Raw genomic sequence first — 25,824 nt, 5'->3', positions numbered from 1 at the left:
TGTGTTAGTGCGCAGCCATTGCACGATAAACGCAAAATTAGAGACGATAAAACGAGAGGCAAGAGTGAAGGTGTCTGGTGCGAATGAATTTTCCCGCGAGGTTTGCGAACACAAAGTATCATTGGACACCCAAGTGCTAGTTTGCAACGTGATAGTATAAGTTGACGAATCAATTGCGAAAAAATGTCGTCCTTGAGCGGTGACGAGAATAGCGAGCTCGTCGAAAATGAACCAGGTATTTCTCTTGAAATACATGTCAATTATCCTGAACTATTAGCACCGATAATTGGTAATGCTGAATTGTAATGGAAAAGTGCCAATAGATTGTAGAAAACAATCATCGACGAGCCCAAGTGCACGTTGCCGTGCCGCGTAAATGCTTGGAGCGCGAGCCGCCATTGCGCAAATGGCGTCCCACGTACACATCCGTATTCATCGCTTGCCCACGACAATATACATGTATAAATATATTGTGCCGATCGTTACGTATCGCTTCCTCATTTTTGTGAATAACTGAAATGTTCATTGAAATTGTGCCCGACCTATATTTTTAAAGCATGTATTTGTTTCGAATGTATAATTCAATACTTATTGTCAATTTAATGTTTCATCTCAACTCTTCTGTTTAGTGAGACGCACAAGGTCTGGCAGGACAGTCAAAGCTGTCGCTGCAACCCCAAAGAAAACGCCAGCGAAAAAAGCCACAAGAGCTACTCGAGCTGCAAAAAGCATTCAAGAAGTTGAGGAGGTAAAGAATGAATTATATTTACGTATCAATATTTATTCAAATTATATCTTGATAATTATAACTTTTTCAAGCAAATTGACAGTTTTTTATTTTTTCACGGATTAGTTTATAAGAATAGTTATTTTTAATTTTAGGAAAATAGTGCTCTTATGGAAGATGACAATGAAACATCTGAGAATGGAATGCAACAAGAAGCTATAGAAGATCAAGATAGTTGTGCTATACAATTACAATTAAGTGCCACTCTTGAGAATGAAGAAGACACAAATCAACCCCAAGGCGATGAACCAATGAATGAATGTGAGAGTGAGCAAGAAAACCAAACGAACGAGTGCCATGAAACATTGCCTGACGATGCCCCTCTGCAGGAACAAGAAAACATTCCTGAATTTGATCCTGAAAGTATGCCAGGTAGTCAAGAGGAAGACAATGTTACTGAAACTGATGCAAGTTTTGTTGCTCCAGCGGATACAAATAATGCACCTCCTGTCAATAATGACAATGATCAGTCACACGAGAAAAAATCAGTAGATGCAATGGTATGTTAATTTTAATATATTTATTCTGTACTTATACTAAATATTGCATTTTTTCTTCTTACATAAATTGTAACTATTATTTTATAGGATGATGATGCAGATGATCAATGCATTTTAATTGAAGATGACACAGACAATCACTTTGGTTTAGATGACTTAGAAGAACCAAAGCCTAAAGGTAATAAAAATTAATTACTTATCTTTATTATAATAATTATAAATATTATTGCTTAATATTATTCAGCTTTATCAAATTGATTTATACAAAAGATGATAGCAGAATGTATCTAATGTTTCAGAGAGAAAAGGTAGTAAAATTAAATCAAATACCAAAGGGATTAATAGTGATGAAGTTATAGAAATTAGTGATCAGGAAAATGATTTACCGACAAAGAAAACTGAGCCAGATACAGAAGCTGTATCAGAAGATGAATTACCAGCGGAAGCTGCTGCAAAGGTGAGTTTTTATAAATAATTGTTAAATAACTGTTGATATTGTTCTGTTCATGCTTATTTATCTGCACAAAAATTTTTCTCTACATATTCCTTGGTCCTAAAGTATTGCTTAATATTGAAAAGCAACTCTATTCCACCCATAAATGTTATAAAGTAAAATCATCCTCTTCAATGTCATATATATTGCAAGTACTAATCACTAAATAACTGTATATCTTTTTAAAATATTTATGCTAAATTTATTTCTTTTTGTTATCAAAAGGAACCAGAAACTGAAGCAGTATCAGATGAAGAACTACCAGCAGCTCAACCAGCTGATCTAGGCGAGACTGAGTCAGTTTCTGAAGATGAATTGCCACTTGAAAGTGAAAAAAAGAGAAAAGGTAGCAAAAACACCAGTAAATCTGACAAAAAAACGAAGTCTGATGGGACGAGTAAGATACATTGTTCTCATTTTGTTTAAAAAGTGACAAATTTGTCATTTATACTTTGACAAATAAATTTTTTATTTTAGACAAACGCAAGAGAACTGCCGAAGGTGAATACGACCCTAGCTCGCCTACATCTGAAAACAACGATGAAACTCCTGCTAAAAAAGCTACCATTTCAACGGATTTAAGCGAAAAATCAGATACAAAACCTGCCTCTCCCAAAAAAAAATCTCTACCTGAGTTGGAAAAGTATTGGAAAGCCGTGAATGACGATCCATCGGATTTCACTGGCTGGACATATCTTTTACAATATGTTGATCAGGAGGTAAGGAATGATTATAATTTTTCTAACAATCCACGCAAGTTTCAAAAGGAGTCGACCGAAATGGAACTGTTATTTTAGAACGATGCCGAAGCAGCTCGCGAAGCTTATAGTAAATTTCTGGAACGTTACCCGTACTGCTACGGTTACTGGCGCAAGTATGCCGATTACGAGAAGAAAAAAGGTGATCCCGAGCGAGTACAAACGGTGAGTGTCACTTATACTTCGTCAGAAGATATCTCAGTTAGGTTAAGTTTTATTTTTTTTAATTTTTTTTTTATTGTGTATACAATGCAAAAAATGAAGTACTTTAAGTATAATACAGTATTTAATTATCTAATACAATATGATAAACAAATACTAGTTGGTGTTAGGAAATCGCGTGGACTGTGTTGTGCACGCACGTAAATTATGATTTTCCCTTTCAACAGCCTAGCACGTCTTGCGGCACCTATGCGACTCTCCTCGTTTACCAATTAGCCACTCGTGCGACTTATCAACTAGAAAAATCATTACATTATAATTTATCCGTACCACAGTGCTATTACATGCTATTACTTAGTTTCTATTATTACTACTACAACTACAATTATGATTACTATAAGTATTATAAGTATTATAAGAGTGCTATACGATACGTAATTAAGTAAGTCGGATACGAGCTTTTGTTTCTTTTTCTTGATGTAGAAACAAAAAACATGTGTGCTGCTGCTGTCGTTGTCGTTGTGTTGTTTTCTGTTATTACACTTGATGTACTATGCGCTTGTACATATGCTACTACTATATACTTATACATCCGAGAGCTAAAAGTTGAAAATTGTAAAAGACCTTTATAACAATGATAAAGAGAACAATAAATGTATGAAAAGAAGGGGGGATTGAGGGATAGAGAGAGAAAGTAAGGGTGCCCTTGTCGCTCGTTACTTGCTTTCGCAAGTGACGTGGCTTAATAGCTTGGGCGTCCGGCCGAGCACAACGCAGAGAGAACGCGACAAGCAAGAGAGGGTGTCAATAGACAAAGTGAAAGAGAAAGAGGGAATGAGAAGATAACATTCGATTCGGACGGGAAGGCACTTCGAACCGCGCGGAATTCTTCCCCCATTCTAAAGGTGAATGCACAATGCTCAGCAATCTCTCAGTCTTCTTAATAACGACTATTTATTTACAGAGTAGTATGTTTATGTTACGTGAGTATGAAAAACACGTTAAGTACAAAAAAGCAAAACAAAGTACTTTAAGTTACCAAAAAAAAGCGACACGGTACTCGTGAGGTGTCGCTAAAAAAGCTTATCAAATAGTGTTGTATATTATACATACAATACTATACATCAAATTATGCATATAAGATCGAGACGAGATAATCTAGGATACACACTATTTTAACATAGCCTAGGTCTAAGTTGGCATTAAATTAAGTATATATAATAAACACGTCGATCCGTCTGCTGCTCAATATATGCTGCTCTACATATATCGCTCAGCCGATCGCGATCGCTCGGTTTTCCGCGATACTAGATCATTACCTACCGGTCTATCTGCCATTCTTCGTTATAATCCATCACGATCATTCTTACACAGGTATTCGATCAAGGCCTCAAAGCCATCTCTCTTAGCGTCGACTTGTGGCTGCATTACATCAATCACTGTAAAGTACTTTATGAGAAAAATGAGGAGAAAATGAGAGAGCAATACGAAAGAGCTATCGACGCTTGTGGTCTCGAATTCAGGTTTGCTACCTCATTCCAATATGTTCATGCATTATCTGACTGTTGTTGCCAACTGGTTATTAATTCGTTTATCCTGTGCAGATCCGATCGGCTTTGGGAAAGTTACATTAAATGGGAGACGGAAAACAAACGCCATGCAAAAGTCATGGCGATCTACGATAGACTTTTGAATACCCCAACCCTAGGCTACATGTCGCACTTTGAGTCCTTCCAAGAATTTATCACGAACAATAGTCCGAATCGTATTTTGAACGTCGACGACTTTCTGGCTTTACGCGGCGAAGTCAAAGCTCTGCTCAAAGCGGAAGATACAACGACAGGTGATGACGATGCACCACCTGGTGAAGATCTTCCGCCCAACGAGACGCCACCCACCGATGAAGAGACTCGCGCCATTCGCGAGAAAATTATCAGCAGCAGAAGGAAAATGCACAAGATGAATGTGAATGCCGTGGCAGCTAGGTGGACTTTTGAAGAGGGAGTAAGGAACTTCGCTTTCGTTTCTTTTTCTCGAGTGCAATAAACATTATTTTACTTAGCATTTTCTTCCTGGCTCTTTAACAGATCAAAAGGCCTTACTTTCACGTCAAGCCTCTGGAAAGGTGCCAGTTGAAAAATTGGAAGGAATATTTAGATTACGAGATTGAACAGAAAGATCAGAATCGCATAGTTGTTCTTTTCGAAAGGTGTCTCATTGCTTGCGCACTTTACGACGAATTTTGGCTCAGAGTAAGTTTTTCTGTCAATTTATCTCATTTTTGTCTTGTCTCGTCGCAAATTAATTTTTTGATTCCTCTTGCAGTACATCAGATATCTGGAGTCGTTAAAAGGTGATAATATCGAGAGAATTCGCGATGTATATACTCGAGCATGCAAAGTTCATCATCCAAAAAAGCCCAACCTTCACTTACAGTGGGCGACGTTCGAAGAAAGCCAGAACGACTTTGATAGCGCAGCCAGTATTCTCGAAAATATCGACAGCGTTATACCAAACATGTTGCAAGTAGCATATCGAAGGATAAACATTGAGCGAAGGCGAGGGGATTTAGAAAAAACATGCAGCCTGTACGAGCACTACGTAAATAGCAGTAAAAACAGGACAATAGCCAATAATATCGTCGTTAAATATGCAAGATTTTTGTGTAAAATAAAGAATGAGACGGATAGAGCTGTCAAAGTTTTACTGAAGGTAATTGCTTTAACGGCATAACGATGATGTTTTTTCGTTCATACTCATCTAATGCACTTTTCAATGTCTGTTTTTCAGGCTACAGAGAAAGATAAAGACAATCCAAGATTGTACCTGCAATTAATAGACTTGGGTCTTCAAAGAACTCCAATCAATGTTCAAGAAGTCGTGAGCTACATGGACCTGTTTATAGATCGCGAGCATGCTGATGCGGAGCAGCGAGTTTTATTTGCTCAACGTAAAGTTGAGTTTCTAGAAGATTTTAGTACCGACATTCGTCAAGTTTTGAAGGCGCACGAACAATTTCAAAAATGTATAAAGCAAGCCAAGGAAAGGAAAAAGACGAAGAACGATGACAAATCGTAAGTGTTGCTATTCGTTGACTTTATTTCATGCTTCAACTGCGAAATGTCTCTAGTATTTTTTTTTAATTTCTTTTTTTATCTTTTCAAACAGTGACGTAACGCCACCAAAGAAAACAAAAACAGATACGTCGAATGCCCCTCCAGCGCCAGTCGGTTCGCAGTCCTACCAGTACAGTAGCAGTGCAGCCTCTTATCAATCTCAACAACAATTCCAGAGTGGTCAATATGGTAGTCAAAGCAGTTACCAGCAAGGCTATCAACAGTATCCACCACCCTCGGATCCAAACTATGCTAATTATCAAAATTGGCAGTACGGCCAAAGTGGTCCACAAGCTTATGCTCCGTACAATCAATGGGGCTCGTATAATTATTATTAAAAATACTTATATGAGTAGATTCAAGTGGATCAATCTGAGATACTTGTCCCATCTGTATTTTGCGCGCTATACCTTATCATCGAGTATTCTGTCGCACTCATATGAAAGCACGTTGAGGTCCATGTGGATTGAAACTCACTAAGTCTATATTTCCAATTTTTGCCCAGCTATCATGCTGTTGTCGACTATACTTTTATGTATATCTACGCTTTTTCCTCCTTTAGGCTATCTTATATTGAGTATTTGTACATTATTTCTCTCTGACTGAAGAGTTATTCACACGATTCATCCATTATATTTTTCGTTGTTGAATTGGTTTGTCTATTATTACTTCCTTTTTTTCTTTTTCAAGACAAAGACAAAATCGTTATTACACACATAATGACGCACGTGATACTATGTACGAGAACATTGATATATATTAATAATGTATCGCATGATGCTTGCTGTTTTTAGTTTTAAAAATCCAATCGTCGTTAATTTATTGCGAATCAATTGGAAAAAATATATTTGACCTACAATTTCAAAAACAATTGAACTAAATAAAAGATTTTGAATATTGATTTCATTTAAAAGGACCTTACATATCTATTTACTTTATTTAGGTGGATTTTAGATGTGCGAAAAAGAAAATAAATGCGTTGGTACACGATGTGTAGCAAATTCTGTATAGTTTTCGTGTAACTTAAAATAACATTGGAGTACATGATCATCAAATAAACTTTTTTATCTGAAATACTTATTGTTTGTAATGTTATTTATTCATTTCCTTTGAAAAAATATCACAATTAAGTTTCAAATATTACAAACATTTTCAGTGCAAAGCTTTGAAAATTAATTATTTAACAAAAATATGTAATTTGAATATTCGTTTTGCGTACAAAACATTGGCACACGCGTTGAGATTAGTATAAATACATAGATTATAATATACAGATTTATATCATAACAAGTATTTGCCATGTTATATAATACATAAAAGGAAAAATAAAAAGTATTGAATAATTTACAATGATCAGTAAAAGAGTATTAACAAAAACTTTTTAATAAAGCAAACTTTGTACAAAAACTCTATCAATGTCATGTAACAAATAATATTTCTTTTACTTCAGTGCATCTGTTTATATAGAGTTATCTACTAGTTTATCTTAAGTAGTCCGTAGAAAAAGAATAATTTATCCTATAATTATTTATTTAAAGAACGACAATGTCGTTGTCATATGTCTTGGTTTCGCGTATAAATTTGTTTGTATTTGTGTATAATATTAAGTATCTGCACAAAAACACACGCAAATTTTGAATTCTCGAAACTTTCATTAAATTCAAGTGAATTTCTTGTATTTGATTTCTCTTAAACTTACTTTTTAAATCGAACAATCGAGGTTTAGATGACAAATTTCCATGAGTCTTCCTTTTTAGGCGATGACTGCACTCGTAACCATTTGGTTAACCCCGCAGGTTCCGTCTCCACGGTATACTCGGTAGTAACCTTGCTCGCCCCAATGTGGACCCCAGCTGTTTTTGATTAACCAATATGGCATGCTCTTTTTAAAAATGGGATAAGCTATAAAATAAAATGAAAAAATGGTTAATGAGTTGTTATATTAAAAGTTAGCAAATTAAAAATGGCGTAACTTACTTTTTATTCCATAACCGACAATAAGAACGCCGTGATCAAGACTATCAATATCAGAGCGGCAGAGAAACTTGAAAGGATGAGAAACTCCTCCCATATAGAACTGCATAGCATTAGCATTGATTCCAATAGACATCGGGCCATTCTGAACAAGCCACTGAGCCATTTGCGTCTCATTACTAGTAATGTTTAATCCGGATACAATAGAAACTTTAACTTTGTTCTTATCGAAATGACATTTTTCATCCTCGGCTTCGTAGGGATAATCAGACTCCAATTCCAGGCCTCCTAACTCTTCGATAGCCCTATAAGCGGAATCCGGCAGTCCACCGTTGCATCCACTATCAAGCTTATCACAGTCTACTAGTTCTTGCTCAGATAACGACAGCAATTTGCCGTGTTTGATCGCGTATTGCCCCTCAACGTTGCCGGTCACCGAGAAAGCCCAGCAGGATCCACACGAACCCTGATTCTTTACTGGAGTTACAACGTTGTAGTGTCTCCAATCGAAATTCTCTGGTAATTCAATGTCTGGAATTTCGGCCTTCGGCAATGGTATATCGTTGTCAGACCTCAATACTGGTTTTAAGCCCAAGTAATTTGCCGTGAATTCAGCCTTGGTGAGATCGGCGAATTGGGTGACTCCGTAGCGACCCGTGCCTTGCTCATTTCTTTGCAATTCTTCTATCATATCCAAATTATTGCGGAAAATGTTAAACCTCCTTTCCTTCTCTTCTTCGGATGTGTATTTCCTCTTGTATTTATCGATGAAAGCGTGAAACAATTTCTCTTCCTTCAGCTGTCTGGACTGCTGTAACATTTTCACACTGTAATTGACTCCTCGCAGCGAACGTTTTTCACGTTTATCTTGATCGCACTTGACTTTGATTTTCGGATTGCCCTTGTCCATCCAAGGTTGCGACCATACCTCAATGATGCATTGTTTCGATTCTTTCTCCGTATTCAATTGACAATTCAACGTTTCGCCTTTTTTGCAGGTACTAGAGCCAATGTCAGTCTCGATTCTGTACAGCAACCCAGACACGACCTGAACCGTGACATTTCTGACCTTACTGATCATAGGTTCATGCGTTCCATGATAGTTTGCCGAGTATTGTTGCAAGCCGAGTTCAATGAATTTCTTGATTTTCGGATCTTCTGGATCGTGCGGCTCTTGACCTCCCAAGATATTCTCGCGCTTAAATCGGCTTTCCGACTTTTGCTTGTACTTGCAATCGTAGTGCAGTAACTTCGGTGACTGCAATGGTTTTTTCTCGCTCGTGGCGACACTAATTTTGCAAATTTCGGTGGATCCAGGTATTATTACCTCATCGAGACACTCGGTCGACTGATCTTTTTCCGAGCAGTCGGTCGGTGCAACTTCCACGGTCAGATAATAAACTACGTTGGAATCACGTCTTTCTTTGTCCACGCCCAAGACGTCGATCACGCGTTTCCTTTTGTCATCGTCGTCCTGTTGATCCACCAGCTCGATCGCTTTCACGGTCAATTTTCTGAGCATCGCCTTATTATTCTCCACTGGTTTCTGCGTTAAATCTCTCTTGATCCTCGCAGTCTCGACGGCCGCATCGGCAATCGCGGTGGACTTGTCTTTGAAGGCAGCTGCGGCTTGCTCGTCGGGCGCCGCCTCTTTGTCCTCCGTGATTTCCTCCTTGGGACTGTTGGTGGCGACCTGCTCTTTCTTCGTGGGCTCCTCGTCGATGGGTTCACCGAAATCCTTGACAGTCGTGGCTTCGAACTTGACGGGAGCGTCGAAATCCTGCAGGAACTCGTCGAATTCCTTAAGCTTGTCAGCGCTGAAGTGGGGTTTGGTGTGCGGCAGCTCGCTCGCGTCGACAGCTTCGACATTGTCGGTCTTTTGGAAAACTTGCCCAGGCAATTGAGCCGAAGGCACGCGAGCTACCTCTTGAGCCTCCTGGGCGATCTGGTCGAAGAATTCGGGCTTGACCGTACTGGCGGGCTCGTCGACTGGCTTGGCAGCAATCTCCGAGGATTTTCCGAGTTTGGCGGGCTGAAGGTTCGCGCTGACTTCGTTGTCGGCAGTGCCGAGCTGCTCGGTGCAGTTGTTGTTGGTGATCAGCCGGCTGTCGGGTCTCCAGGGGCGCTCCTCGAAGGTGACCAGGCACAGCTTGATGGGCAGATTCGACTGAGCGGAGCACTCGGACAGCTCGATGAGCGAGCTCTTGAGGCAATTGGACTCGGCGATCTCCATGAGCAGCTGATAGCGTACGAGGTTGGCATTGGCGGGCACGGCGCGGCTGACGCGCACGATGCTGACGAGCTTGTGCTTGAAGTCGCTGACCGCGGCCTCGTCCATCGAGCGCAGAGCCTGCTCGCTAAAGGCCGTGAGCCCGGGCAGCGAGGGGTTCAACTCGTACGGGCAGCCCGGGCAGTACTCCGACTGGTTGGCACGAACCGCCACGAACGGTCGATAATTCTGGTCCTCGTGCACCTGCACCTCGCTGTCGAAGCTCGGCGGCCCCTTCACCACCTGCCGCTCCAAGCCCTCGATCGTCTCCCTCTCGGCGGCCGCCTTGGCCTCCGCCGTCGAGTCGCACTTGATCGACTCGCCGATCACGTTGATCACGCCTTGCTCGTGTTGACGCACGTCGAGACTGCAGATCTCGTTGCTGCAACTTTGCTCCGAGTCGGCGCACGCCGGCTCCAACTTCAGCCTCAGCTGGTAGATGACGTACGGCGACTTTACCTGCAACCGGATAAACAAGGCGAGCGTTGCTTTTCCCGACGTCCAGGGAAGAGAGTGACGAATCGAGGCGTGCGCCTCGCCGCCGCAGACCCGAGTCTCATATTGCCGAGAGTAAATATTGCGAGTGACAATGGCACACTTGAACAAAGTTGCATGCGCCAATTGTGTGCTCTCGAAATAATCGCGCGCCGATAATGGCGAGAGAGTGAGAAAACTGGCGACGGCTAGAGGTCACGGAGCGCGCTTTCGAATGCAGACGCGATAACAATGCGCGAGAAAGCGTCGCGGGATGAAAAAAAAAGTGGAAATGCGAAGTGCGCGCTGCAGCGCGCGCGAGTCCGCCAACGGTTCCGAGCGCTCCAGGGCTTCTCTCGAGCGCGCTTACTTCATCGACCGATCTAGAAATCCTGCGTAATAACCAGCAGCAGCAGCAGCAGCAGCAGCAGCAGCACGCGAAAGTCCACACGACAGCTCGCCACGGAGCGCGCTCTCTTTGCAAAGTAACGAGAACTTACCAATTTGCGAGCCTCGATGAGCTGGCTGTTTCTGTAGGTGTTCCGCTCGTTGAGCGAGTTTAGTGCGCTCTCGATGAGAAGCTGCGAGACGGCCTCGCGTGGCACGTTCGTCGAGGAGACGGCCACCTCGTCGATGCGCACCTGGCCGCGGGCGCAGCCGCTGACCAACAGCAGCACCAGCAGCGCGAGCCGACAGCTCAGCCTCACTCGCGAGGCTGCCATGTTTTTTCTCTTTATTCCTCCGGGCGGATGTGCTTAGCTGCAAGAGGTATACGCGAGAACGACGACTTTCGCGGCGCTCGGCAAAACGACACCTCTCACTCTGACGAGCGAGCGACGACTACTGCCAGACTACTACCAGAGAGGCAGCAGCGTTGCTCGCTTTGCTTGCCCCGGCCGCGCCGCGGCACGTATACGTAGACACGCACACGCGCGCGCGCGTATGGACGCCTTGTACTACTGCGCCTGTCCGTCGCCCGTTGCGCGACTATTACTGTACACATCATCTCGTGGCTGCTGCTACTTGTTTTCTTTGTGCACGAGCCTACCGCTTTTTACAGCTCTCCTCTCCGTCTTTCTCTTTTGCGTGCGTCCCAGCTGCTTTCCATTACGCGTGTGTGCGTCTATTTTAGCCTTTGTGTAGAAAATCGAGCGACAGAAGAATTTATAAAAATATATATACGCTATGCTATGACGATGGATCTGCGGTGTGCATTCACCAAGTGTTTTTCTATTTAGCGGCGGTGTTGTCTGTGTATGGTACGTATTCGATACTAGCGCGAGAAAGTAATTTGGACCTCGGGTGGACGTTTGCCCTCGAGCGTACCAAGGGTGAAGAGACCATGCGAGGTTCACATTTAATTCTTGCACCAATAACGAAATGTGCTGTTATAATTTGGTTGAGTCTCGTGCGAACGAGACCGCGAGAACGTTTCGATACGACGAAAATAAAAGCACTTATCTAAAAGATATATTTGAACGAAAAATACTGCGCGCATATATCGCGTTAATGCGTTTTTCGAGCGTGGCCGACAATCTACAAAGAAACGTCCCTGTAGCATTGTTTTCGTGAGCGCGGTTGCTTTGCATAACTTCCCAACGGCTATACACGAGAAGAAAAAGCTTTATGCTAATTTTGTACGAACGGCAATGCTTTCCTTAGAATTCGGTACGGAATGACAATGTTGCTTTGTAATTATTTTAATTGGCATAGTGTAAACTATCCAAATGTACTGCGGTGAATGCAATTTTTTCTTTTTTCTTATTAAATTCTTAAGGAGGGCGTGATCAAGTGGCTTTTGTAGCCGTTATTTACACTATTCATGTACACGTGAGGACGAGAACAGTGCAGAAAGCGATAGGTAATTCGCTTGGTCGACTATGAGTCGTCCTGCTTGGCGACGAGCACCGAGAAGTAGGAAAAGGAGGAGCTGAGAACCTGTTGTAAACATTGATGACACGTCAAGTTTCGCGAGCATGGACACTTGGCGCCGCAGCTTACCTTTAAAAATGCCTCGAGAGTCATGTCGTAGAACTTGGCTGCCGTAATGGTGCAGGCCTTGCTGGCGCGCATTATGACTATTTGAATGTCGACGGACTTTCGATAGGCTCCCACCCAATTGGTCAACTGCGCAAAGTCCGCGACAGCCTGGCTCTGCAAAGGCGAGCAAGGCAAGAGAGGCGCGTGAGGAGAAAGCTGATTATGCGTTTTCGCCAATGGCACGAACATTCGAGCGTTTGATCGAGGATATATACGAAGACGCGCGACCGACTTTTCCGGCGCGAGGACAGCGAAGAGGTCACGCCTCGTAGAACGTTTGCACCCGCAGAGCAATCGTACCTCGGATTTCAAGCGCTGACCGCTGTAACTGAAAATGAACAGCTCGCAGACGGCGGCGTTGAGAAAGGAGCCGTATTTGGTGAGGCGAGCCCTGTCCTTCAGCATCTGTTGGTCATTGGGCATCGGTCATCGGTTTGCACTCGCGCTCGTGCGCGTCAGTCGGCGGGTACCATGGTCATCTGGAATCCGGCGAAGCACAGGAGACCCGTGCTGACGACGAACTGCGCGAGCGCCAGCAGGTTGATTATCCGTTCGACCGTCTCTGCAAACCTTGCGCACGAGCGCGCTGCGTACATTGCAACTCTGGACGCTCGCGGATGAATCGGCCGCGGTTACTTGATGCACTGCTGATGCTCCCGCACGCAGAGCCTGAACTTGCCCGTCGAGCGGCCCATCCACTCGGCGTGGCTGATGGACTCGAAGTGGCGGCGGACGAGCGCGAACTTGGCCGAGGCGTGGATGGTGGTGATCAGGCTGAAGCAGGTCGCGCCGGCGATCGTGCTGCAGCCGATGCCGCCCACGAGCGCGTTGCCCGCGTAGGTGGCCGCGTAGACCGAGCCGGACCTCGTGTGGTTGAAGAAGTAGCGGCCGCCGAAGGGGAGCACGCCCGCGCGGCCGTCGCCTCCGGCTAGAAACGCTTGCTGCGCCGCACGCTTAACGCACGCTTGTAACGGCTGCTCGGCACGCGCGTCTGTCCCGAGCCGAGCTTCCGCCACTTCCCCCGAGCAATTTTCGAGCTGTAAGCCGGTCGATCGTAACGTATTTTTCTGCCGACGGCGTCTTCTGGCGCCACCGTTATTATTTATTGGCCTGAAACCGAATGCTCCAGCCTCGTATATTTCGGCACGAAGCCCTCCCGGATTTATGCCCGCGAGTGGTCGGCTCTTTTCGTTTGCTTGATGGCGTCGCCCGTTGCGGTCTCGAGCGTCGCCGCGTGTACCGGGACCAAAGATTAAAAACAAAAAACTGGAAAAACGAGCTGCTACGGACGCCAAAAAATAACGACCGCACATGGCTGATTACGGCTATAGAAACAGCTATTTCAGGCATTGACATTCGAAAGATCTTGATTGATCGTAAGGCGGCGAGCGCGACGCTGAAAAAACTTAAAAACTTGCTCGGGCGAGGAAGCGACATCGGCAACTGTAAAAGGAAAGCTCGCGAATCGTTGTAAAACGGCCGATTCCAGACGATGCCTCTCGTTCGTACAGTTAAATTTGACGCCGGCCACGTGGCAGGTGATAGAACACGGCTGCACGCGAATCGTCGACCCGAAGCTCGAGCTACAGTCGGGGTAGTCGCGGCTAAAGGAAACAACAAGCGAACCTCGAGCGCGGGCAAGACGGCAAAGGCCAGCCCAGCGATAAACGTGTTGAGCATGAAGAGCTTCGAGAGCCTGAAGGTGCCGAGGGTTTTGCTGATAAGAAGCCGCGCGTCCTCGGCGTTATCCTGGACGCTCGTCCAGTCGCAGCGCATGACCTCGAGCACGTAGAGCATCTCCTCGCGGCGCAGACTGAACAGCAGGAAACGCACCACGGTCATGTAGGAGGCAAGGGTGATCAAGCTGGCCTCGATCGTCCTGTTCACGTCGTCGCCAGCCAGCAGCATCGGCAGCTCGGCTGTGCAGGAGCTCACCCACGTCAGCAAGCCCACCAGCACGAATGCCTGGTACAGCGGATGTATCGTGTAAGGCCAGCAACTGAACGCCTGGCAAGCGAGCTTCAGCGGTAAGACCAGCCTCTCGTACTCAATGCCGCCGCTGCCCATCCTCGTAATTGTATACCCCGGCCGACCGGATAGCCACTGGCTCTCTCTCTCTCTCACTCACTCCTACTTAACTTGTCGCTCGATCCGATCGACTTCTCCCTGCAACTATAGCTATTTAGATGACACTTCCGAGACCGCTAATTTCCCATATAGGTAACTACGTCTGCCAGCTTTTATTCAACTAATCAACGGTTATTTGCATTTGACCCGCACTTTACGAGGGCATTATCCGGCCGAACATAAGTTACTACTCGCCAATCACTTTTTTCGCAGCTTATCATTCTACATAAATCAGCATCCCCAGCTGTCAGCTGACCTCCTTAAATTTTTATATAGGCTCGAGTTATCGAGCTTGCATCCAAACGCGTACTCAAGACCTCGTGCTTTTCTCTATTTTTAGTACATCATCCATCATTATCTTGCCACGCTTGCACCTAATAATCATACATGTTTCTCTTGCAGACGGAAAGGGCTTTATTGGCATTGTATAGCTGCTTTGTTTCATGATCTTTCTCTCTTTAACTTTGATCTTCCTGTTCCTTTTATCCTTTCCATATTAGCGAAAATGAAAACGAAGCACGCGTATCTGCTGAAAAGTGACAAGCCACCGAAAACAGTAAATGAAATCATTAAAATTTTAAGTTACAATTTCTAACCGCAAATTTTCTAAATAAGACTTATTATTTTCAACATATATTGAATGAAGAATTATAAAAATCACTTGATTTGATTAGATTGAAAGCAAGTTATAGATCCTTATAAAGGTCATATTTTGCAAAACGTGTGGAAAGCCCAATTATTGAGCGCATTATGGCCAAGTCCTACTTTCTGTACGGCGTCCCGATTAATAAGTTACATATATTATTGCAATTTTTTCGATACGACATCCAGATTTTCAATCGAGTTTCTATCACTTAACAGTTTTGGTCCGGTTGCCAATTACGTTGTTAAAAGTGTCTTAATTTAAACTAATAAATCGTATACAATAAAGCATTCTTTCAGAAATCCGAGGGAGAAATATATGTGTGTGTGTGTGTGTGTTTTCTACGGTTCTCTCTACAAGCGAGCGTGCATACAATCGACCCATCTAACAGAACATTTCGCGCCTTCGCATAAACTTAACGCAATTGTATTGCATCGAAAAAATGTCAAACAAATAGTCTCTATATTTGTTAAAAAAGGTCATTAGTCGAACGCAAAATGTCCATGTTCAATATTTCAACCATGAGACATTTATGCAACTGTGTCCATTTCGTTTCAGTGTAACAATAATCGACAAAACAGTATTGCAATTTTTTGTAGACGAAAACGGAGTCTTCCACGCAGCAAACAGTTTTGGAGTTAAATGTATTCCGAGGCTATTTCGAGGCTATAACACAAGCTGCTATAGTTTGCACTTTTTCGCTCGACAAAAATTGTTTAGACGGTTCACGCTTAATATCGATTGCAAAGTTGCAATGCCCTCGTATATCTATATAAATAATAATAGCATTAGCTTCGCCGCGAAAGCGCGGCTGTCAATATTAGATGCGCCAAGGCATCTGCGCAGACAACGCCGAAGGAAAAAAAAAGATGCTTGCTGTTGCCCTGCTGTGTGTGACACAAACGACGACGCAACATGTCGTCTTACGGAATCTCCGTTTGCCTTTTGGTTCCGAGTGCAATGATTATCCATCACTTGCCGCAGCGATGAGGTTTTCCGCCGATTACATTCATCGAGAATCATCCATAAATTTGTAGATACTTGACTTGCGGCTAATAGTCTGCGAGCTATGGCTATTTCACACGCTCTTGGTATGGGCGAAATCATACATTTAAATGTTGGTGGAACAAGGTAAAACTCGATCATATGGTCAGCCTACAATTACAAATTATGAATATGTTTGGTCATTCTCAATTGCGTTTCTAGGTTTTCCACATCACGGCAAACATTGTCATGGATTCCCGACTCCTTTTTCACTGCGCTGCTGAGCAATCGTATCGCCAGCAGACGAGATGACAGCGGAGCATTGTTTATTGACAGAGATCCAAAGATTTTCTCTGTGATTCTCAATTATTTGAGAACCAAAGATATCGACTTGAAAGATGTAAATATTCGTACTTTAAGGCACGAGGCAGAGTATTATGGAATAACTCCTTTAGTAAAAAGACTGATGTTGTGTGAAGATTTGTCTCAGTCTTCATGCGGAGATGTATTATTTTATGGCTATTTACCTCCTCCTAGTAAGTGTCACTCTACAATAGTAAGCCATTTTCCCCTACTGTTTGATTAATTAAAGCTTTTCCAAACAGATATTCCTTTGCAAGAACCAACTAGTGTTTCTGCAACTATAAGTGATGTGTCTGTTCATGGCAGACCATCTAATTCTACCTCGACACCTCCTCCTAGAACTGAAACACCTTCAACAACACAGGCAGTTTCGAATTCAAACAATTCTGCTACAAATTCAATCAGTACATGCTTATTACTACTCGGTTATACAAACATTCAAATTATTTAACCATACGTAAATGCAATTTATTATTCCAGATTATCGTGTAACACAAAGAACTCATCCTCATTCTCGTACATCATCCCTTGATCTAAGACATGTTAGAAATAGTTCAGCAGATTTAAATAAGCTATTTAAAAATGATATAGGACTAGTGTTTGGTCCTCAAACCGGTATATTATTTTTTTATATGTACAATTACATTTATTTTTAGTTACGATTGAAATTTTACTGAAAAATATTATTTAATAGTTTCAGGATGGGCTGATCCATTACGAGTTCAAATAATAAAAGCACATCATAACTGGATAGCAATAGCTTATGCACACTTCATAACTTGTTATAGATTAAAAGACTCGTCTGGATGGCAACATGTATTTACAAGTCCACATGTTGAGTCAGTTATAGAACGAGTAGCGATAAATGCCAAAATGGGAATGGGTTCCGAAGGCAAAATGGTGGCTATTTCTTATGGTAGCCAAGTGAGATTGTGGTGTGTGACTGAAGATGGAATAAAGACAAACATTGGTACATTCAATTTAAATGTCCGTGTAGAATATTTATTTTTTATTGGAAGCCAATTAGTCGCTTTGTCACCCACTGGTAAAATTGGAGTTTGGCATGCAATGACTCATCACTGGCAAATACAGGATGTAGTACCAATTTCATCTTTTGACACTGCAGGATCTTTCCTTTTACTTGGATGCAACAACGGATCTATCAATTATATTGGTATTTCTTCATTATGATTCAATTGAAACTTTTGTTTTTTACAGTTATATAAAATATCAGAGAAAGTTATCTCAAAGTTATTAGTAATATTGATCATTCAATCTCGTTTTTATAGATATGCAGAAATTTCCACTCAGGATGAAAGATAATGACTTGCTAGTTACACAACTCTATCGAGATCCTAGTCAAGATCCTATAACGGCGATATCGGTTTACTTAACACCGAAAACAAGTGAGTTTTTTTTTATTGACCATCATTAATAGCGTTTTAATATATATTCATTAATAATAACTAGCCGCACCAATCAGTAATGCTGAATCTACTTTATTTTTTCATCATTTTTTGAAACTTCAATGAATTGGTTAGATTTATACAATTCAATCAGTCTAACACACATAAAACTACCCTCCCGTTCTAAAAGTTAGTTCATATTTTCATTATTTTAAATATTGAGAGCAAGTGTGGTACATAGGATTGATTTCGATATAAATTTACAATTCATTTACTTCTATAAATAGTTCAATAATAACCTATTTTATGTTTTTATTTATTTCAATTAAATGACTTATCCAGGGGATACCATACTTTCACATCAAGAGCTATATCTTCGTAATAATTTTAAAGATGTCGCGTTTACGCAGTTGCGCATTACAGCATAAAAATAATCACTATTAATACAAATTAAAATATTAAAAAATTGACATAAGGAATGCATGAAAAAAAGGTTCCATGTATTTTCAAAACGATATAAGTACTAAAAGCTTTTTAGAAAAATGTAGCTGAATTTACGTTTATTTACAAAATATAGTCAGAAATATTCAGATAAATTTGAATTCAATTAATTATTTTCCGTTTTTGAAGATACGAAAAAGCTTTATCTGTTATTGAGGGATTATTATTGATCTTCAGAATATTTCATAATAAAAAGCTAAGAAATTGTTTATAGTACTTATAGACACATGATTTTTACATGAGATATGATTTCGAAATCTTAGTACTATTGTTATTTCAGTTAAATTAAAATACTAGTCTTCCAGCTTTACTCATCTACTTACAGAGATAAATTGCTCTAATAATCTTGTGAAAGCAGACAACAGCAACAACAAAAATTAACGTATGCAGCTGCATTAAATGCGACCACGATAAAATAATTGAAATAAATGTTGTCTGTTTTTTTATTTTTGTTGTTTTTTTGTATAACCACAGAATTTGTTTACAAGACTTTAACACAATATTTTTTGCTTCATGAAATGGTACCGTACAACTGGATACATAGCACAAGGCAAGTATGGGTCTTTATGTTCTCAATTCCACATTACATTTGTACTTTATTTATTATATAATCGTATGTACCTATATTTTTGCTATCATCTACATGTAAAAATTCATATATTAAAGGAACTGTTTAATAATTTAACGACCTTAGCTTTATAGAATGAAATAATTCTTGTACTGACCAAATACTGAAACTTTATAGAATTGAAATTAGTTTAAATTATGTCCTGTTTCAAAGTTATCTGTGAATATATAATGATATACAAAAGATATAATAATGATATGAAAAGATATAATAATCTTTTTACTATTTTATTCTTTTGCATTATGAGTTTTTCCAATATTTTCTGTATTAAACATGTGTGTAAATAAGTAGTACATGTGCCCCTTTACCTATTAGAAATCTGTTGATATATTTTTATGTTGTCTATAAGTTAAAAGAATTTAGCCATTTTTCACTATAGAGCTGTACAATTCTATTACAATCATTAATGAGCACCTTATTCTTCCCTATGCATCCAGTTGTACTAATGTATATTATAGTAATGCATATATGTAATTTAACTATTGTTCCAAAAATTCAATAGCGACATTGTATGAAAAGAAAACATGATTTTAGCGTGCGTTTTCATTCTTACTAATATTACATGTATTCAAATTAAGCTGGCACTGGGTGTTATAAAAATATCGCACATTTAAGATAGCATCTGAGAGAGGCAGAAATACCTAGGACCTGAAATATCTCCTCATTTGATTTCTACAAAAGATACGACCGTATTTTTAAATAAACGCACTTGCTGTTCGGGGCACATATACTACAATGATAATGCATGAACATTTCGTGAAATTGTATAATTTGTTTAGTATTTTTTTAAGCGGCCTAGATTGGTTTATACTTCTTAAAATCTGAGTCTTAAAATCATTTTTCTTATCTAAATTATTCGTTGCATGTTAAAAATATATTCAAAATATATTTTGAATTAACGATCAAATTAGTGCATTCCGATACTAATGCAAGAAAGTTATTTGAACCCCGTGTGGACATTTGCACCAAAGTTTCACTCGAGGCTGAAATCACTTTCTCGCGCTCGTACCGAACTTTTTTTTCGATACCACGTTTGTGGGAGAAGATTTTAAGTATGCTCGATTACTTGAGCGCGCGTAAAGTCGAGTTCCCATGCACGGAGTGTTGAAAAGAAAAATAAGTATATATTTCAGTTGTTAGTAGTTACAAATAATTTTGTTACGAGAATCCGTATAGTAAAGATCAAAATACATATTCCTAGGTTTGAGTGGAAATTGGATCGAAATAGCTTATGGTACAAGATCAGGAAGCGTTAGGGTGATCGTTCAGCATCCGGAAACTGTGGGACATGGACCTCAACTCTTTCAAACGTTCACCGTACATCAAAGCAGTGTAACTAAGGTAAGTAAAAATTTATCAATAAAATATTTGTGATTAACATTGATAATAAAATTATTGATTGGTGCAGGTGACGCTTTCGGAGAAATATCTGGTTTCGGTGTGCTCAGAATACAATCACGTAAGAACGTGGGCTGTAACTCGTTTCCGTGGCATGATATCGACGCAACCAGGCTCAACGCCCGAAGCCAGTTTCAAAATAGTTTCTCTGGACGCTCTTGAACCATGCATCAGTTACAATGCCGGAAATGATTTTGGTAATATAGTAAAAAGTCACGTTGACGATTTCATACGAGTACAAAGTGGAACTTTTTTATGTCAATTAAAGGTCCGTTTGGCGAACAAGATGACGAGCAAGTATTTGTACAAAAAGTAGTACCCGAAACTGACCAATTATTCGTGAGATTGGCATCAAACGGTAAACGTGTTTGCGTGATACAGTCTATTGACGGCAGCGTTATCACTTCGTTTTGCGTACACGAGTGCGAAGGTTCCAGTCGTATGGGCTCCAGACCACGGCGTTTCATATTTACCGGCCACTCCAATGGGGCAATACAAATGTGGGATTTGACGACTGCACTCGATCCAGCTATTAATTCTTCTCCGGGTAGTTCATTCATCTACAATTCGACGTTAAATAATCAAATGAAAAATAAATAAAAATCTATCTTTGATGCATTTGGCAGCTAAAGAATTTCCCGGTGGTCCGACACCCGAAGAACTATGGAAGCTGCTAGATCAGTGTGATCTAAGCAACAGTCATTGTTCAACGCCGTGCATTAGTCCGTCCCCCTCACTGATTGCCTCAGGACCGAGGATCAAAGCAAGTAACGTCTTATTTCTAAATCAGTCGCAAAATGTCGCCTCGTCGACAAACGCCAATCAATCTTAATTTATTTAAGTCGTATCCTGTCAATCACAGCATTTGCATTTATTTGACTTATATAAATCATGTGTACATAGGAACATATATATTCGTACGTGATTCGTCGATTTTCATACATCAACGCATCTCTGTCATTTTACAACTTGAAGTTTATAGTTGACTATTTTTCAAGGTATTTCCAGTATTAAAAAATTGTCAATTGTTATGTTTGAGCAGGCTTTGAGCTTTATAATTGTATCACTGTTACAACGATAAGTTTTACTGTGATCTATAAATGAATAATGCCGTTGGTTTTGTCCAACATTTTAGTAAGTCTTTTTTATCAATGATATATATATATATATATATATATATATATATATATATATATATATATATATATATATATATATATATCGTCATCGAATACAATGATCAGCTGAATCATAGACTGTCATGTAATTGTTGCGAGCCTGATATATCACAATTATTGATACTAATAAATCTTGTGATAATTGTTAACTAAATAAGCTTTATCAACGTTTTTAGCACTGAATCTGTAATAAAATAACAACATGTCCTTAACAAAGAGACTATTTTTTATAAATAAGTAAATACGCTTATTTATATATTATTGCATCAACGATATGTGGCAAGTTCGACGTACATTGTTTACTTGTAGTTTTTCTGCTTACGATTTATTTTTCACACGATAAAATAATGGATTTTACTCTTGACTTTAACAAGGCACATCACACTTTTTTTATCGTCAAACTGTAGGAACAGTCTGTCGATTCGCAAAGTTAATTGAGGTAACAAGTATACAAGTCTATCGTAACAAAATAATGAATAAAATTGTTGTCATTGAAATATTTGTCTGATAACAATATAAACATTTTTCACGCGACTGCATGTTTTTGCCAAAATAGGTTATTGCTGTACCAACTAGGATTTGTCAGTGGTGTCAATAATAAACACCACGCTATTAGACCTAACGCGAATATTGAAAATAGTTTCGTTCTTTTAAATGAATCTTCGTAGGCGAAAACTTCAGAGAGATCAGGAAAACCCATATGGTTACAAAATGAATGAGCCGTAAATGCTGCCGCAAAATGTCCTGTGAAAAATAAATTTTATCTACCAATAATAGACAAATCAATTTTTTTTAATCATTGAATTTTTCACACAGTACCTGTTCTAGCAAATAGAAATGCAGCATATGCTCCGAATACTGTTGTGTATGCGAATTGGAAACCTACATAAGTTAAACTCGATTAATTTCATTGAAGAGCTTAAATGAAAAAATATTTAGTAAAAATATGCACATGAACTCAAAAGAGCTGTTTTAAAGTTCATTCCTTTCCTTGTATTCTCGACAAGGTGATGAAAATGAGCCACGCCAAAAAAAAGGGGGCATATAAAAATTGCAGTCGTTGGTGCGAAACACTGTAGTAACAACGGCAGCATACACGCTCTAAATGTCCATTCTTCCGAGAGCGGAGCTATTATTAGGTTTCTCCACAAGAGTAAACATTTAGCATTTCCTAACCAGAAATTCGGCTCTGCAAATGAAAAAATTTTAATAACAATAAAATAATTACATTTATAATTTAAAGGGAACAAATTCTTAACGAAATATCGTTAACGGTACCGAAGACTTTTATATGTATAATATCTTGTAGTTTTATTTATCACGTAACGATTTATTTACAAGCTTTCATACGAAAAAGAATGTTATTTTAAAAAAATAGACTGTAATTACCGACATATACTCGCCACAATCCATTGTGTCCTTGCATGTAAAGTGGTCCCAAAAAAAGAATCATAGTAAGACACAAAGGTATAACAGTGGCTTGAATTATTCCAGGCCATCTTAATCCTAGTAATTCCCAGATCGTTGCCTACAGAAATAATTTTTTTTATTTTACTCGTTTTACGGTTATTGACCATTCAATGAATTTTATACTTACGCCTTGATAAAATTGCTCGTTTATTCCAAAATATAAAAATAATGGAGAAAGTATTGTCATAACAAAAACACTGAAAAATCTTCGCTTTATGAGACTCGGGTGATCCCTGATACATAATAAATCGTTATATATTTAATCAGATGAAAATAGGTATTTTATAATTATAAATTATAGTTAACGTTACGGAGACAAATTCGAAAACATAGAAATAAATTATTAAAATTATTAAAATTATTAAATTTAATAAAAATAATTCTAAAGCGAAATAGTAATTGAACGTGGTATATGTTAATCAAGAAAATAATTATTTGTAGATGGTACCAAAACGGTTTAAAAATCTGCTTTAAAGATATGCAAAATATATAAATATTCAAGTGTACTTTAATATCCAATATATAGGTTAGAACGACAAGAAAGTTGACAATAGAATTTATAAGAATTGCAGGTGTAAAGAAGAACAAAAATTAGGTAGTCAGGTAGTATTCATCAGGGCAGTAAATAAACCTGTTAAGAGGCGATCTCCACACATAGAGGCTCGCCACATAAACAATGGAGAGGACCAGACAGCCGAAAATACCGCTGATGCAAGGAGAACTTGCGCTGCTCCGGTTTTTTTCGCCGAGTTCCATCGCTGCATAACCTTTGACTTGGATAAATACAATACCGTCTTGATCAACTTGATATAATGTATTACTTTCGTCAATGATATATTTCTCGCCTTCGGCGGATCCCCACACCAATTATAACCTATCGTTGCGAGTAGTGCACACAACAATGTGACTAATGCAAATCAAGCTTAGCGCCGCCTAACCTCCTACTGCATTCGCGTTTATGCCTAGAATAGGCCTGGAATTTTCAACCCTCGCAAGTCGCATAGGTATGTATAGAGCTGCATAAAGTGATGCTGATGTGTTTGTTAAGGAAAAATATAACTATGACGCTAATATACCTTTCTGCTATGAAACAAATTATTTTTCCCATTGGAATTTGAAAAGTTCGCATCAATGCCTCCTGTCAGTAGTAGTAGCGCAAGACGCGCGAAAGTAGTCTGTTTGCTCCGTCGAAACATTTTCTATTAAATATATGTAAGTTCTGTTGTTATATTTAAGTGTACCGGGATACTAATTAAAAGTCAAAATTCTATGACAGCACTAAATATCTCTTCGATCATTTTTTGAGAACTTTTAAGGGTAAAATTATGTTTTAGATGATGTAAAACGGATTTTTTAATTGGAATTTAACAGTATCAAAAATAATTTTTCTTTTAAAAATTTGAAAAAGATATCATTTGTATTAGTCGTAAATACTCATGATATTGTTTGTTAAGTAAGTACTTGTGAGAATATCGTTAATCTATTCATTAAATAATTTATTGTGCAAGTAAAGTATATTCTTAACCTTATGATGTATATATTCTATTATATAGATAATAGCTATATAATCTCTTTATAATTTTCAAAATTAAAATGATATTTAATACTGCTAAGTAAAATTTTTAATAAGTTGTTTTATATAAAAGTTGTACAAAATGATAAAAATTGAAATGATATTTGGTGCAGACATATAATTTTGATTGATAATTATGTTATAATTAAATGTAACAATAATATAAAACTATTATATATATTATGGTTTAATATAAATCTTACAGTAAAACAGACTGCAGCCAACTCTCGTGACTTCACAAAATTTTTCAATTCCAATAGCATCGGTGCTCAGTGCTCACCACACTAGTTACTTTCCCCTATAGTGAGCAATTCACATCGTAACCAGTATACAGCATAACTTATGCATATTTTTTCAGTCGTTTAAGCTGGAACTCCGAATTTGGATCAATTTTGACAATGCTAAATACTGGCGTAGAATTGGCAGTTGACACGTGCAAGGCATATCGCTTCATAATACAACCGCGGCTAGAGGGAGGGACAACAGGAACAATAAAATTGTAGTCAAAATCTCAAGTCAATCAAACGTATTGATGACGTACTTCATGACGTCTATTAAATTGCTCATATATATACCTATAACTACGTTTCCCATAAGTTTGACATTCTATTCTAGTCTTATCCTCCTTTTATCTTATCTCTTTCCCAACCTTCTTCAATTTTCCGTGTACTACTGTTTAGAAAGCGATTATACAAATATTCTATGACAAACACGTATGTATTAAACAAGTGTATACGTGCGCGCGCGCGCGAGGTATATTATTACTCGTCGAATAATGGAAAATATGTAACATGAGAAAGGAGAGGGATGTGATAAATGAAACAACTCGGTATTGGAGTAACTTTCGTACGATAAGAGAGAAAAGAATGAAGGAAAAGAGCCGGCGAAGGTCTATATGCCAAGGTACAATTGTAGAACGTGCCCAGACACATAAGTACGAGTACAAGGCAGCATACGAGAGTGAGAGGGAGTAAAGGGAG

At 39.5% G+C, this 25,824-nt stretch overlaps 5 protein-coding genes across 9 annotated transcripts; 2 read left to right on the top strand and 3 right to left on the bottom strand.

Moving 5' to 3' along the window:
- The first annotated feature begins 5 nt into the window (after positions 1–5).
- On the top strand, positions 6–6,883 carry LOC131674365 (pre-mRNA-processing factor 39). Of its 2 annotated transcripts, XM_058952997.1 has the most exons (15): positions 6–235; positions 630–748; positions 883–1,150; positions 1,214–1,287; positions 1,375–1,465; positions 1,587–1,744; positions 2,006–2,177; positions 2,258–2,499; positions 2,578–2,703; positions 4,075–4,223; positions 4,305–4,704; positions 4,788–4,952; positions 5,026–5,412; positions 5,491–5,774; positions 5,869–6,883. In XM_058952997.1, the coding sequence occupies exons 1-15, from the start codon at positions 184–186 to the stop codon at positions 6,152–6,154; spliced, it is 2,973 nt and encodes a 990-aa protein (XP_058808980.1). In that variant the 5' UTR covers positions 6–183; the 3' UTR covers positions 6,155–6,883. The 2 variants fall into 2 exon arrangements, with proteins under 2 accessions (XP_058808980.1, XP_058808978.1); XM_058952995.1 differs by having other exon boundaries at positions 7–235; positions 883–1,287.
- A 32-nt stretch (positions 6,884–6,915) lies between these two features.
- LOC131674363 (uncharacterized) lies at positions 6,916–11,371 on the bottom strand. The gene is made up of 3 exons (XM_058952991.1): positions 11,034–11,371; positions 7,794–10,518; positions 6,916–7,718 (listed from the first exon to the last, which is right to left on the bottom strand). The coding sequence occupies exons 1-3, from the start codon at positions 11,253–11,255 to the stop codon at positions 7,570–7,572; spliced, it is 3,096 nt and encodes a 1,031-aa protein (XP_058808974.1). The 5' UTR covers positions 11,256–11,371; the 3' UTR covers positions 6,916–7,569.
- A 188-nt stretch (positions 11,372–11,559) lies between these two features.
- On the bottom strand, positions 11,560–14,647 carry LOC131674364 (odorant receptor 13a-like). Of its 3 annotated transcripts, none has more exons than XM_058952993.1 (6): positions 14,200–14,647; positions 13,210–13,610; positions 13,044–13,143; positions 12,874–12,978; positions 12,535–12,687; positions 11,560–12,471 (listed from the first exon to the last, which is right to left on the bottom strand). In XM_058952993.1, exons 1-6 carry the CDS (start codon positions 14,638–14,640, stop codon positions 12,412–12,414), a joined length of 1,260 nt encoding a protein of 419 aa, XP_058808976.1. In that variant the 5' UTR covers positions 14,641–14,647; the 3' UTR covers positions 11,560–12,411. The 3 variants fall into 3 exon arrangements, with proteins under 3 accessions (XP_058808976.1, XP_058808975.1, XP_058808977.1); XM_058952992.1 differs by having other exon boundaries at positions 13,044–13,135; XM_058952994.1 differs by having other exon boundaries at positions 13,210–13,514.
- A 1,574-nt stretch (positions 14,648–16,221) lies between these two features.
- Positions 16,222–21,765, top strand: LOC131674357 (BTB/POZ domain-containing protein KCTD3). Of its 2 annotated transcripts, XM_058952982.1 has the most exons (11): positions 16,222–16,474; positions 16,550–16,863; positions 16,933–17,094; positions 17,171–17,305; positions 17,385–17,864; positions 17,980–18,096; positions 19,142–19,147; positions 20,427–20,566; positions 20,634–20,820; positions 20,892–21,170; positions 21,250–21,765. In XM_058952982.1, the coding sequence occupies exons 1-11, from the start codon at positions 16,413–16,415 to the stop codon at positions 21,453–21,455; spliced, it is 2,088 nt and encodes a 695-aa protein (XP_058808965.1). In that variant the 5' UTR covers positions 16,222–16,412; the 3' UTR covers positions 21,456–21,765. The 2 variants fall into 2 exon arrangements, with proteins under 2 accessions (XP_058808965.1, XP_058808966.1); XM_058952983.1 differs by lacking the exon at positions 19,142–19,147.
- Positions 21,766–22,213: 448 nt separating this feature from the next.
- LOC131674361 (CAAX prenyl protease 2) lies at positions 22,214–25,606 on the bottom strand. The gene is made up of 8 exons (XM_058952989.1): positions 25,420–25,606; positions 25,048–25,311; positions 23,903–24,470; positions 23,399–23,504; positions 23,191–23,329; positions 22,754–22,990; positions 22,621–22,683; positions 22,214–22,545 (listed from the first exon to the last, which is right to left on the bottom strand). Exons 3-8 carry the CDS (start codon positions 24,025–24,027, stop codon positions 22,328–22,330), a joined length of 888 nt encoding a protein of 295 aa, XP_058808972.1. The 5' UTR covers positions 24,028–24,470; positions 25,048–25,311; positions 25,420–25,606; the 3' UTR covers positions 22,214–22,327.
- Positions 25,607–25,824: the final 218 nt, after the last annotated feature.

This window comes from Phymastichus coffea, unplaced genomic scaffold, assembly GCF_024137745.1.
Source record: "Phymastichus coffea isolate CEN01 unplaced genomic scaffold, Cenicafe_Pcof_1.1 PCOF00234, whole genome shotgun sequence".
NCBI classification, from domain to species: domain Eukaryota; kingdom Metazoa; phylum Arthropoda; class Insecta; order Hymenoptera; family Eulophidae; genus Phymastichus; species Phymastichus coffea.
Note: the sequence above shows the minus strand (reverse complement) of the source record. Positions and strands in the feature narration are given on the sequence as shown.